At 37.0% G+C, this 13168-nt stretch overlaps 1 protein-coding gene across 2 annotated transcripts; it reads left to right on the plus strand.

Annotated features, from left to right (window-relative positions):
• Window positions 1–3647: 3647 nt before the first annotated feature.
• On the plus strand, window positions 3648–11071 carry LOC125681767 (uncharacterized). Of its 2 annotated transcripts, none has more exons than XM_048921985.2 (4): window positions 3648–3788; window positions 7825–7993; window positions 10701–10846; window positions 10938–11071. In XM_048921985.2, exons 1-4 carry the CDS (start codon window positions 3755–3757, stop codon window positions 11021–11023), a joined length of 435 nt encoding a protein of 144 aa, XP_048777942.1. In that variant the 5' UTR covers window positions 3648–3754; the 3' UTR covers window positions 11024–11071. The 2 variants fall into 2 exon arrangements, with proteins under 2 accessions (XP_048777942.1, XP_048777943.1); XM_048921986.2 differs by having other exon boundaries at window positions 3680–3788; window positions 7828–7993.
• The last annotated feature ends 2097 nt before the right edge of the window (window positions 11072–13168 follow it).

A 13168-nucleotide genomic window follows, 5' to 3' on the forward strand; every position in this document is an offset into this window, starting at 1 on the left:
ATTTGTAAAATGAATGTATTTTAAAGTCAGTCCAAATACAATGTACATACGGTGAGTTAGCATAAAACATTTTCGAAAAATAGTTTTTGTGAATTCATTTGGGTTTGGAAATTGACAAGAAACCCTATTTCTATGCACAAAAAATAGGTGATTTCATTGGTAAAACCTAGGAGCTTCCGGAGGTTTCGCCCCTTCCCCCCAGGGCTTTGACCGGCCCCTAGACCCCTTGCCATACTTTGCGTAAGGGTAATGTATGATACCAGTATAGAATGTCATTAAAAAATTATAGGAATACTTCGGGCTCATTTTGTACAGATCTACGATCAATTTGATCGCCTTTTGACATTTTTACTTTTATCATTTTTTGTGAAACACGAGATTGTAAATTGCGAAATCCTGAAAAATTGAAGATTCATCATTCATGTGTCACCTCTACGGTGCACATTAATTGCTAAAACCGGCCGAAACTGAATGTAAATTTCCAGACATGAATAATGAAGGACAGCTCCGAGATTCGGGAAGGCGTCAGACTAAATATCCAGCCGAATCTGTATAAAGCACATCTGAAAGCGAGATGAAAAATGTCATTTCTGGCAGTGTAGCTGTAATGTATTCCTCCCAGAGAGTATTTTATGCTAAATTTTGATTAGGTATATTTCGCGTATACATGATCGAATATAATCAAGATTCTCACATTATCGATATCAAGATTTGTATAATATTGCAAGTTTTACACGCCATAGTCATGTACCCTTTGAATTCTCTTTTCGATTACAATCTATATAATATATATTGCATAAAATCTACAGATCTATGAACATCTCCTGCAAACCAAGTTTGGGTTGTATATGGCAATCATTATGTCTGTCCATCCATCTCTTTGTCTGCCTTCCCACCTAAATGATTTTAGACATGTTAATCATGATGGTTGTATATCGAGTATGTGAGTGGATCTAACATTTATTTTCAATTATATTGGGATGTCTTCCGCCCCTCCATTCATTTCGGTCATAACTCTGCAATGACGTGCTAAAGTCATAGCCCAGTCGATAGAACGCTCTCTTTGTGTTGCAAAGGAGAGAGAGAGAGAGAGAGAGAGAGAGAGAGAGAGAGAGAGAGATTAAAGACAGCGGCGGACCTGTGTTGATAAAATAGGTAGCCACTGTTCTATCGTCAATCGTTTGGTATTATAATAGTGAAATTCGCGGGACATTTGGACGAAACCTCAATTCAGAACCGATGTCTCATGTCACGATAGGTATTAGCATGATAAATGACCCTCACTACTACATGACCATGAGCACAAAGTGTTGCATTGGTGGATTTAGGGGAGAGTGCCCCCCCCCCCCCCCCCCCAAATGACCTTAGCTTACCCAAGTCTTATAGTAATGAATCACGTGACTGAAGCTAGCAGTCACTAACCAGCAACCAATAAATCTATAGAAGCTAGCATCCAATAAGGAAATTCATCCAAGTACTGAGAGTACCACGATGGAATACTACAAGTTAGCAAATAATTGATCAAAATTGATAACTTATTCTTAATCACCAATTCAAGTTTTAAACTTGAAGACAACTGAGCTCACCTGAAAGTTCCAAATGTTACATCACATAGGGTTATAATGAAGGTTAATAACAACGTAATCTTTGAAGAGTTCACAAAAGGCCTGGGAGTATGTACAAAAGGTAGACGATCCTTTGGGCTATCATTTCCTGTCCTCAGTTTGGGGCTGTAGGGGTACCACGTGGGGGTGCTCGAGAGCGAAATTCCTTTTCAAACCTCTCTAATCATTGAGTATGGGGTGATCAAATGACACAAAACTGCTCACGAGATAGACAAAAACCAATAAAACACCAAAACTGGTTTACGATGACCCCTGATAGCAAATTCAGCTCACTTGGAAATTCCTAATGTTACATCACATAGGGTTGTAATTGAAGTTATTAACACTTCAATCTTAGAAGAGTCTACAGAAGGAGTATGGAGGCAAGGTAGGGGGCAGCATGGACTATTATTTCCTGTCCTCAGTTTGGGGCTGCAGGGGTACCGCCAGTAGATTCTCCCAGGGTGGGGCCACTGTTCAGACGTTTAATTAATGAATTTGGGGATCAAATGAAATAAAACTACTGAAAAGATAGATAGCAATGTATATGAACCCATAGAACCCTAAAAAAAAAAAAAGGGGGGGGGGTCATGGTGGCTTTTTAGGTTTCATGAGTTCACCTGATGGGATGGATGCAAGGTAGCGAAACCCTTGGATTATCATTTCCTGCTCTCAGTCTGGGGCTGTAGGGGCACCACCAGGGGCCTACCTCGGTCTGGGGCTGTAGGGGCACCACCAGGGACCTCCCGAAGATGGGGTCAAACAAAACGTCTACATATTAAAATTATCAAGTGTAATAATTTTAATTTGTAGACGTTTTGTTTGTTATTAGCTTTTGTAGTTTAGTTGTAGTTTTAGTTTCCGTACTTTTCTATGTAAATATTCTATCGTCCTGAAGAAGGGACAGGTCGACAATTCACTGTTGTTCGTGTCGCTGGTCATTTTTAGTGCTTTTTATATCCTTTTTATTTGACCTCGTATCTACTATTAGATCCGACACTTTGGTTGGGAGATAATCTCTCTCTCTTATCTATCTATTGGTAATATATGATTATTTCTTCCTGGATTGAAAGTACTCGCACCTTAGCAGTTAGACATAAAATAAAATGTTGCAACGCGTCTTGCATTTTACTTTCTCAGACACCGGCTTCTTCAAACAATGTTTGATCCTAACCGATGGACCGCTTAAAATGTATCAGTCAGCCTAAAATACCACATTAATGGAGAGGCGGATTTCATTTCTGTGTGGTTTCTTGTAATTTCGCATTTTACAGATAACCTCACCTCAAAGATTAAGTTGTTATGTGGTTAATGGCTGCTAGCTTCATTCTAGTAAACCCTCGCGTTAACTGTTCATACATCTCTATTCGACTTTGTTTCAGAGAAGTTCTCAGAAATTATGTTTTAATGTTTATCTCAAACGTGTTTTTTTGTGTTTTTCCTTTGTAAACCATACCTGGAGTGATTGATTACGCCATATCCGTATAAAAAATGTAAAATGGGAATGGTTTGTGTGGGGATTATGTACACGGGAATCTTGTAATCGCGTATTTAGTGAAAACAACACCCACACGTAAATTTCTACGTTTGCGGTAATTAGCAATTTGAGAACCCTCTTTGTGAAACATTTCCTTCAGCTTAAATTGTGCTTTAAATCTACATCACCACTGACCATTGTGGTCCTTACTAACTGATCACCATTAAAAGCGTGTAAAACAGATTTAAAGAGCGAAAGTGGGGGAAAGCTCTCACCCTTCTACATCCATTATTCATGCATGTACAGAATATATGTATTTTAAAATGCATGTCCGAATACAAAGACCATGCCTTTTTCTTTTTCTTTTTACTATCGCTCTTTTGTCGCGAGTCGGAAAGAGAAGGCTGTATAATAGAATATACATGTAGGTCTCAAATAATAGTCCCGTTTGGATCTTAGCTTATCTTGAATGGTTAAAAATGGAAACTGGAAATTTGAAACAAATGCCCTTCTCTTCTGATACTTAGTTTACGACACGTGTTCGATTACTCGGAACTTGAATAAACATTACCCAATTCGCGGAAATAATAAACGATTGGTAAGTGAATTTTGATAAGAAATGCAGGTGCTTTAGTGTCTTGTAATTTCGTTAGTACAGACACTTTTTCACGATATGCAGACGTGTTTATTACTTCTGTCTGCCTTGGGTGAGTTCATTTTTAAGTAAATAATGCAAATTTTGTAATTTGTTACAAAGTATAAAATACACTTTTCAGCGAGGGTCCCATCAAATATTTCGTCTGGGACCGTACTCTTTATACTTTCCTCCTCGATTGGAAAAAAATTATGGGATGGGTTGTTTATTATACTGAAATTTGAAACAATTGAAGAATTTGTAAATATTCCTACTTAAAAAATTTCAACATTTGTCATGCTTTATAAATCCAATCCAGAGACCTTATAATTTTTGACCTATCAAAGATTAAGCAATCATGCACAAAAGTTTGAGTGAAATTTTGAATGAGGAATTATATAGAAGAAGGAGTAGGGTAAGTCAAGGTGAACAAAATACTAGTATACTATCAATTCTCACAATGACCGGGGTCTTAAGTGTGACACGGATATATATTCTCTCAATCTCGTTCGTTTTTATTAGTATATATATATTGATTTACAAATTGAATGGAAAATCAAACCAGATGCTGTCATAAGACAGTAATACCCGCACGCAAGTGTTTGCCTTTAAATATACTCTACGTCGTGCTTGTGTAACTAGTAAAGAAGCCACAATAGTTCTTCTAGTTTACTTCAATGTACCTGATCAAATTTAACATAAAATGCTCAGGTGAGAATATGACATCTGCGAGGAATACATTACCGCTACATTGCCTGAAATCACATTCTTAATGCACATAATCTTAAATCCGGATGTATCGATTATTCTGTCATTATTGTCATCACCATCCCCTCATTCCATGATTGCTCAAATATCTTTAAAAAGATTATATACTAAATATATTCTTGCTGCACATGTCAAGATACATTGAGTTGTTGGGCAAGTGGACTGGGGTCATTCCAAACTCTATTTTATAATTGTTGAAATATATTTTAAACGATTGAGGTCCTGACCCCTACACCATATATATTCCTGCTTCACATATCAAGATGGATCGAGTATTCTGATGGGCAAGTGCCCCGGGGTCATCCTAATCCCCATAATTTTTTGATTGTTCAAATATTTTTAAAATGGTTGAGATTCCAACCCTTATCAAAAGCAAATATATTCTTGTTGTACATGACACAATGCACTGAACACCAGGGTTTTGTTTGTCGTTTTCCACCTCATTTCGAGGGGTATTTGCCAGAACGTCGTAAGTGTATATTTTGAGTTTTTGAGAAAAATGCATTTAAAGGTTTTGATAACCTGTATTTTTTTAAAACTGTAGTACATGTACACAACTTTAACACAGATAGCATTGGATATGATTTATTACATATATGTAAGAAAAATCATTTCTAGATATGCATCATAAAGGCCAGTTTGGGTCACTTTAATCACTTACGTCCTTTTGGCATAACACAAATTCGTGTATAGATGCTATGCTAGATTGTTGTATGTGCACTTAAGATGTTTTGGCACACCAACTTTAGCCTTACAGTATCGTATATGAATGATGTTAAGCGCACTTATGCTAATTTGGCATAATAAAAATGATTCAAAATAATTCACTGAAAAAATTATGAACGCCAAAATGGAATATAACCATGCAGTATAAGGGCCACATACACATTGTTTCACAAATTTACATTCAACTGTTCTTTGTGAAGTTACCAAATCATTCGATATCGGAGACTTTATCATTTTCTGTTTGGTCTGGCACCGGAAGAATATCTTTATGACTACAGTTTGGAGGTAACGATTCGTATAAACCATGACAGTCTGTTGGTATTACGCTTTCTAAACACAAAGACAAAAGATCTCTTTTCTTCATTTCAGAAATTGCTATTTTTTCTGTGTAGCATTAAGGAATGTTTTGATTCTTGGCAAATGATCCTCGGCGTTTTGAAGGTTTTTTAAGCTTGATTTGACGAAATTCGTCTTCATCAAAATCGTATTTGAAGTAAACTGATTAGTATCTTGTTTTTTGTACTGAAACCCTTTTATTTTCAACCACTGGACTCTCATATTATTTGTGTCTACTGAATTTGATGGCAAGAATTGCTGTGTGATAGGCTTGAAATTGAGAAAATCTGAGAATTTCAAAGGAATAACAGTATATGACTTTTTTAACTCACCTGAGCTGAAGTCCGTCTGTCCGTCTGTAAACTTTTCACATTTTCAACTTCTTCTCAACAACCACTGGGCCAATTTCAACCAAAGTTGGCACAAAACATCCTTAGGTAAAGGGAATTCTAAATTGTCAAAATAAAGGGCCAGGCCACCTTCCGAGGGGAGATAATCAAGAAAAGGTAAAAATAGGGTAGGGTCATTAAAAAATCTTCTTCTCAAGAACCACTGGGCCAGAAAAGCTGAGATTTATAGATAAGCTTTATTAGGTAGTGCAGATTCTAAATTGTTAAAATCATGGCCCCGGGGGTCGGATGGGGCCACAATAGGGGATCAAAGTTTTACATACAAATATATAGGAAAAATCTTTAAAAATCTTCTTCCCAAGAACCACTGAACCAGAAAAGCTGAGATTTATATGATAGCTTCCTGATATAGTACATATTCTAAATTGTTAAAATCATGGCCCCCGGGGATCGGATGGGGCCACAATAGGGGGTCAAAGTTTTTTGTTTTTTTGTTTGTTTTGTTTTTTTTTGTTTTTGTTTTTTTTTTTTTGATATAGTACAAATTCAAGTTTGTTAAAATCATGGACCCCGGGAATTGGATGGGGCCTCAAGGGGGGGGGGCATCAAAGTTTTACATACAAATTTATAGGAAAAATCGTCTTCTCAAGAACCACTGAGCCAGAAAAGCTGAGATTTATATGAAAGCTTCCTGATATAGTGCAAATTCTAAATTGTTAAGATCATGGCCCCCTGGGGTCAGATGGGGCCACAATAGGGGTCAAAGTTTTACATACAAATATATAGGAAAAATCTTTAAAAGTCTTCTTCCCAGAATCACTAAGCCAGAAAAGCTGAGATTTATATGAAAGCTTTCTGATATAGTGCAGATTCAGGTTTGTTAAAATCATGGCCCCCTGGGGTAGGATGGGGCCACAATAGGGGATCAAAGTTTTACATACAAATATATCGGGAAAATCTTTAAAAATCTTCTTCTCAAGAACCATTGGACCAAAGAAGTTCACATTTACATGAAAGCTTTCTGAAATAGTGTAGATTCAAGTTTGCAAAAACCATGGCCTCCAGGGGTAGGTTTGGGGCCATAATAGAGACTACGGTTTTACATGCAAATAGATATGGAAAATCTTCTGATATGGACCAAGGTGACTCAGGTGAGCGATGTGGCCCATGGGCCTCTTGTACGTCTAGCCATCCTCATCACTGTGTCCCAGTGTGATGGTAAGAAAACAGACATACTCTTCTTTGCTCGTTCAACAGCAGAATGTATAGAATCGCATTCCATTTGCAAATGACCAGATTCAAGAATGTTTTGATCAACAACTGAAATATTAGGAATTGTACGTACAGCATCCAAAAGTGCAATGCTCATAAACCTGTTTCGATTTTGGCCTCCGCAAGAAACCGAATAAAGACAAACGTGAGATATTTGTGACGATAGAGACTTGATGTAAAGCTTTAACAAGTTGCTATTTCACAGGATCCTCTTTTTCTTCTGTTTCGTTCCATAGAAAACAACTGGCATTATCATCTTTCAAGCTGTACACAGCCAAATTGTAACAGCATAATTTTCTTTTGTAATAAACCTGACTTGCAAGGGAACATGGAACTTGCAAAACCGCTTCCATATCTAAGGTTACCGTATGGTAACTTTCTTTTTCTTTATAGAATTGTTTGTCTAATTCCTTTTCTGCTCTGGTACGAATTTTACGTTGAATGTGTATATCAAATAGTTCTTGCTGTGAATTGGAAATAGTGTCTGCTTCACGCGCTTGTTGATACGCATTGCATGTTTGGCCTTGATCTTTTTTGGAACATGAAACGATAGATTGTACTATTATCATGAATGTGTACTTCTGATATAACTCTCTCTTTCCTTTTCAGTTACTTTGTATCTATTTAATGGTAATTTCAAACAATATATACTTTTAGCAGCTTATTTGGTATCAGCAGACGAGTGTGTCGGAAAAAATAATGGTGTGTTCGAGATTGGGTGCCGGGCGTATGTAGTCTGCCACAACCAACACGGAACAATCCATCACTGCGCGGACCCTCCAGCGCTCAACACGGTGTACAATTCCCGGACGAAGAGTTGTGACCAGTAAGTATACAAATTCCCCCTTTCTTTCTCCTTTGAAGAAATTATCTAAGAATTTTTTATTAAACAAGGTTGCTACGTGTAGCCATGTCCCCCACCGCTGCAAAACAAAGTTGAACCACAAAAGTCCCATAACTCCTGTAAAAGAAATCACAAAACTTTTCTCAAATCATTAGCATCAACACGTATAGCTTTTTAGCAGTTTACACGACCATTCCTTACGACAAATGAAAGACTAGGTGTTTTCAGATCATAGACAACTGCTTCTTCAATAAAAACAGAAAGAGAAATATCTACATGTATATCTTGTGATCAGTCATCCAAAATATTACTTTGTAAAACACTGCTCTGATTCTACGCATAAATACTATAAACATGATAAAGTTGATACTAAAAAGAGTTCCTCATTGACAATATCTTCGTAGTTTTTGATGATCCGGTCTTTCGGCAGTCTGTTGGAATTCCAATTGTGCACTAATTGTGCACATTATTATCTGATCTGTTTTTATATTGTTACGAGGCAGAATTTATACTCAAACGCTTTTACATGAAAAGAAAAAAATCTTGCTCTGGCCTTCAACTCGACATTTAGATATATCGACGACGTTGTATCTATATCAACAACAGGCCTACTCATTTTCATTCATATATCGATTCAATATATCCCAGTGAACTCGAAATAAAAGACACCACTGAGTCTTCCTTATCTGCTTCAAAATGGGATATTTCATTGAACATGGATGTTAACGGCAAATTAAAAACTCAACTCAAATTGGATGACTTCAGCTTCTCCTTCGTCAACTTCCCATATATATTTAGCAATATTCCATTACCATATGCAAGTGGTATCACTCAACTGATTCAATACGCCAGAACTTGTTCTGCGTATGATAAGTTTTTATCGCGATAGGGTAGGTACAAATAAGTTGATGTTACGGTGGTTTGAACAGTCTCATTTAAAGTCATCATTTTGTTAATCATATGGTCGTTATAACTATCTAAACCAATACAACTTGGCATTTGGCCAAATACTGTGTGTGGTTGCAGAGGATAGTTTGCTCCTTAACATGTTGGAAGGAGGATATACATCAAAGTCGGGTTATGACAGGCTAGAGAAATCATGCTACCTCGTTTTCTCAATACTTGTAGTTCATATTGGTATATTAATAAATTAGGATTTTAAATTATATGTTAGTCATATATGCAGGTGTTGCTGCACAAAACATGCCTTGAGGAGGTACCCCCTTCTTGTTTTGATTTTCTCTCATATGGGCTAAATCCGTACCACCCACACACCACCACAGTACCGTGCGAGGGGATTTAAACATTTTGCATAATCAAAAATACCGTCTGCCCTTCTTAAAAATCCACCTTTCATCTGGGGCCAACCACGCTCCCTCTGATGTATGTACATTTTCCTGGACCCTGTAGCTTGTAGTCTGAATTTCTTCAGCTTGACCACGTCTCTTAGTTTGTATTCGCACCCATCTATATGACAGGCATCATGGTGACACTTACATGTTACATATAATTTTTTTCACCAAGCACTCAACTACACATGACATGTATCCTAAAATTATTGTAATATCACTTCAAATGTGGGGCATCTCTATTCATAAAGAAAGTCGACCTAGCCTATATTGCGAAACTGTCCTCTGTTACCAGATGTGTTTCATACCAATTGTTAGGCCGTTCTTTATACCTAGATTTTAACTATGGATTACTCCGTTTTTATGACCAAGAGACTCACAGTAGACGTGATCGGTCGACAGGGAGTGTTTACTCCTCCTAGGCACCTGATTCCATCTCTGGTATATTCAGGCACTGTGTTTGTCCAACTTTCTATTTGTATTCCTTATAGGAGTTATGAGATTGACTAGATCATTAAATAGGCCATATAATTTGCGAAATGCTGACTTTATACGAGACTATTATGACTTTAAAAAACGGAGGACCTGTGTCGGGGCAGGCGTTGACATATTAAAGAACTCTCACTGATACGACCCTGAGCGCAAAGCATAGGTCTAGGTTTGTGGTACCTCGCATACAGCTGATAACGTCTCAATATGAGTGAAAACTTCTACTATGTAAAATGAAAACTGTAAAACAACCAACCTAACAATCGCACATGGATGAGCTCAATGGATGGATAGACGTGTCCTAATTCATCCCATAGAAAACATTGATTAGCAAGCGAGAAAGAATAAAGATGTAATTTGTAGTGGAAATACGTTTGTAGATGAAGCCAACATTTTTGTATCTGTTACCATATGTGTGCTATGTAAAATATTCCGTTTGTCCCGCGGAAGGTACAGGTCGTCCCGAAAATGTGACAATCTGGTTGTTCGTGTCGTTGGTCATTTTAGTGCTCTATATAAATTTTGTACTTGACTTTGTATCCACTTTGTGGACCGAGACTCAAAGGTATCAATCTAGTGCTTAATATATATTACTAAGTAGAGAATTTATCAAATAATATTAAAAGTCTCAAAAGCATATGTGTTTCTTTGATTTGCATTGTGGAAGTTATGATCATTGACTATGCTATGAGAAGAAAATATCAAGAAGTAAAAGCATGAATTTTAATGATGATACTTTTTATGTGAATTGACAGCATACCTCGTGATCTGTTATTTTAGATCATATGTAATAATTTAAACTATATCTGTCATATGTATGTATTCCCAAATTTCTATGGTTTCTTCAAAAGACCCCACAACGTTCCTGCACCTTGTGGATCATGGAGAGACTGCTCTACTTTGCCAGATAAGAGGTATGCCGATGTCACCACGAACTGCACCTCGTACTACACGTGTCAAGGGGGAACTTACTTTGGTCACAACTTCTGTAACCCAGGTAGGCTTTGGTTTGAGCTCTCATCTGAAGTATATTCAACATGATGTATGTACATGTATGAGCATTGTGATGAATTTACTTATATTTGAAGGTGTTGTGTTTGACGAAAACATGCAGATTTGTAACTGGCCTGGGAATGTTGCACCACCTTGTGGTACAGCCGGAACTGGGCGCTGATAAATAATTGGATTAACAAGTCCAGCAGCAATAAAAATCTCTTTAATATCTCAATTTTTGTTATTGCACAAACAACTACAAAGTATTCAGAAGATATCCATGCCATTGCATTGTGATATGTTGTTTGACTTTCTATGATAAGTATACTTGGATGATAATAAGAATTTATGTATTGTATTGTGCATTTCTATACTTATTCGGTCTGAAGTTGTCTCGTATATTTTAACGTGTTCCGATAGGTAAGATATTTATCTACGAGTATTGATTAATCCCAAGTCATTTTATGTACTTACGTGTATACGTTTGGATAATTCATATTTCAATTACCTGTTTCGGATTCACGAGAGGTAATGATGCTATCGGGGAATGTTGCGCTTCATGAAGCCTCGCTGTTCATACCCTTACACAGTATGTATTTTTCAAAATGAAATTTGTTCTTCAATTAATTCCGTTATATTTTTTGAACGGTAATTTGGATTCTTTTGGTTCTTTGATTGTTATATTTTCCATCGATAATTTTTCACTCACATAGAGACGTCACCAGCTTTAGGTGAAGTACCACAAATTTAGATCTATATTGAGCGCTCAGGGCCGTAAACAGTGAGGGTTCTTTAACATACCACCGCCTGCCGCGGCACGGACCTCCGTTTTAAAGGTCATATCAGAAAGAACCGTGATTTACTTCTATAAATGACGAGCATTTGGCGAAGGAGCAATCACCGTCTACAATTGTATATTTACGTCTTATGTTTGACGCGGCCATGGTACGAGGGGGGATCAGTTTCACGACCTCCCAATTACGAAGCGAACGGGAAGGTCATGAGAGTCCATTAGAAAGGTGATGTAATACTTGCCATTGCACACGTTTTAGAAATAGAATTTCGTAGAAGTTCATGATAGTATGAATATATCTAGACTGTAAAGATTGTTGAACTTTGGAGAATTACAATTCATATTACATTACTGGGGACTGGAACTAACGGTCGATTTCAACAGCGGTATAAACAGGCCTAACATCTCGTGTATGAATTCAGCTCACCAGTAAACACATCGGGTTTTTGTAAACTTTGGTATCTGTAAGTCAGTGCTTTTCATTGATATAATTTCCTATATATAATTGTAAATGAATTGTTAAATCTTTGAATTGTATTTAATTGATTTTTGATGCACTTGGGAAATTCTGGCCCAAAACTGAATTGGAGGCTCTTCCGGGATAGAGAATCATTGCACTTTTGCAGATTTGAATATAATTTGTTTGATTTATTGAATTTCTAACATGTTTTCAGTCACCAATTTTCTTGTCTTGCCGACCATTCAGAATTTTTATGCTTTGACAAAGGATGAACTGATTGCGTTATGTATACACTTAAAGATAAATGTATGATATCTATCGAGACAGGCTACTAACAAACAAGTTGATGTTACAGAGGTTTCAACAGTCTCGTTAAAGTCAGCATTTCGCAAATTCTATGGTCGTTATGATTATTTAGTTTGCCAATACAACCTTTCATTGGGTCAAATGCTGTCTGACGTGTTTCATACCGATTGCTAGACCGTTCTTGGCACACTGATTTTGACTACGGATTACTCTTATTACCTGGTCAAAACATAGGGCCCACGGCGGGTGTGACCGGTCGACAGAGGATGTTTACTTCTCCTAGGTACCCGATCCCACCTCTGATATATCAAGGGGTTCGTGTTTACCCAACTCTTTATTTTGTATTCCTTATATGAGTTATGAGATTGTTCACTGTTCGTTATCTTCACCTTTCATCCGGCAGATTTATCTGAGAATGTGTGTTATGTAATTCATGCACATGATCACAGCCGAATCTCAGTTGTTATTTGCTTTAAGCGTAATATTACCCACGCCAACAATGTTTTCGATTGATCCTAAAGTCCAAGAAACAGCCAGATTTATGAAAATTAACAATAAATATATGTACAATGTATGCACCTTTCATATAACCATCGAGTATGTATCTCTGCTGGTGGGCACTCTGTCCCTGTGGATACTTGTCGCTCAATATATGTTCTTCCATTTTATCTTCACTTTTCATATGATACAAATATATAAAAATAAACATTAAAATCATTGCTGGTTGGATTCGACCAGGTACACCAACATATCCTAAGCATTCTGTC

The sequence above is a fragment of the Ostrea edulis genome, chromosome 2 (assembly GCF_947568905.1).
Source record: "Ostrea edulis chromosome 2, xbOstEdul1.1, whole genome shotgun sequence".
Lineage (NCBI taxonomy): Eukaryota > Metazoa > Mollusca > Bivalvia > Ostreida > Ostreidae > Ostrea > Ostrea edulis.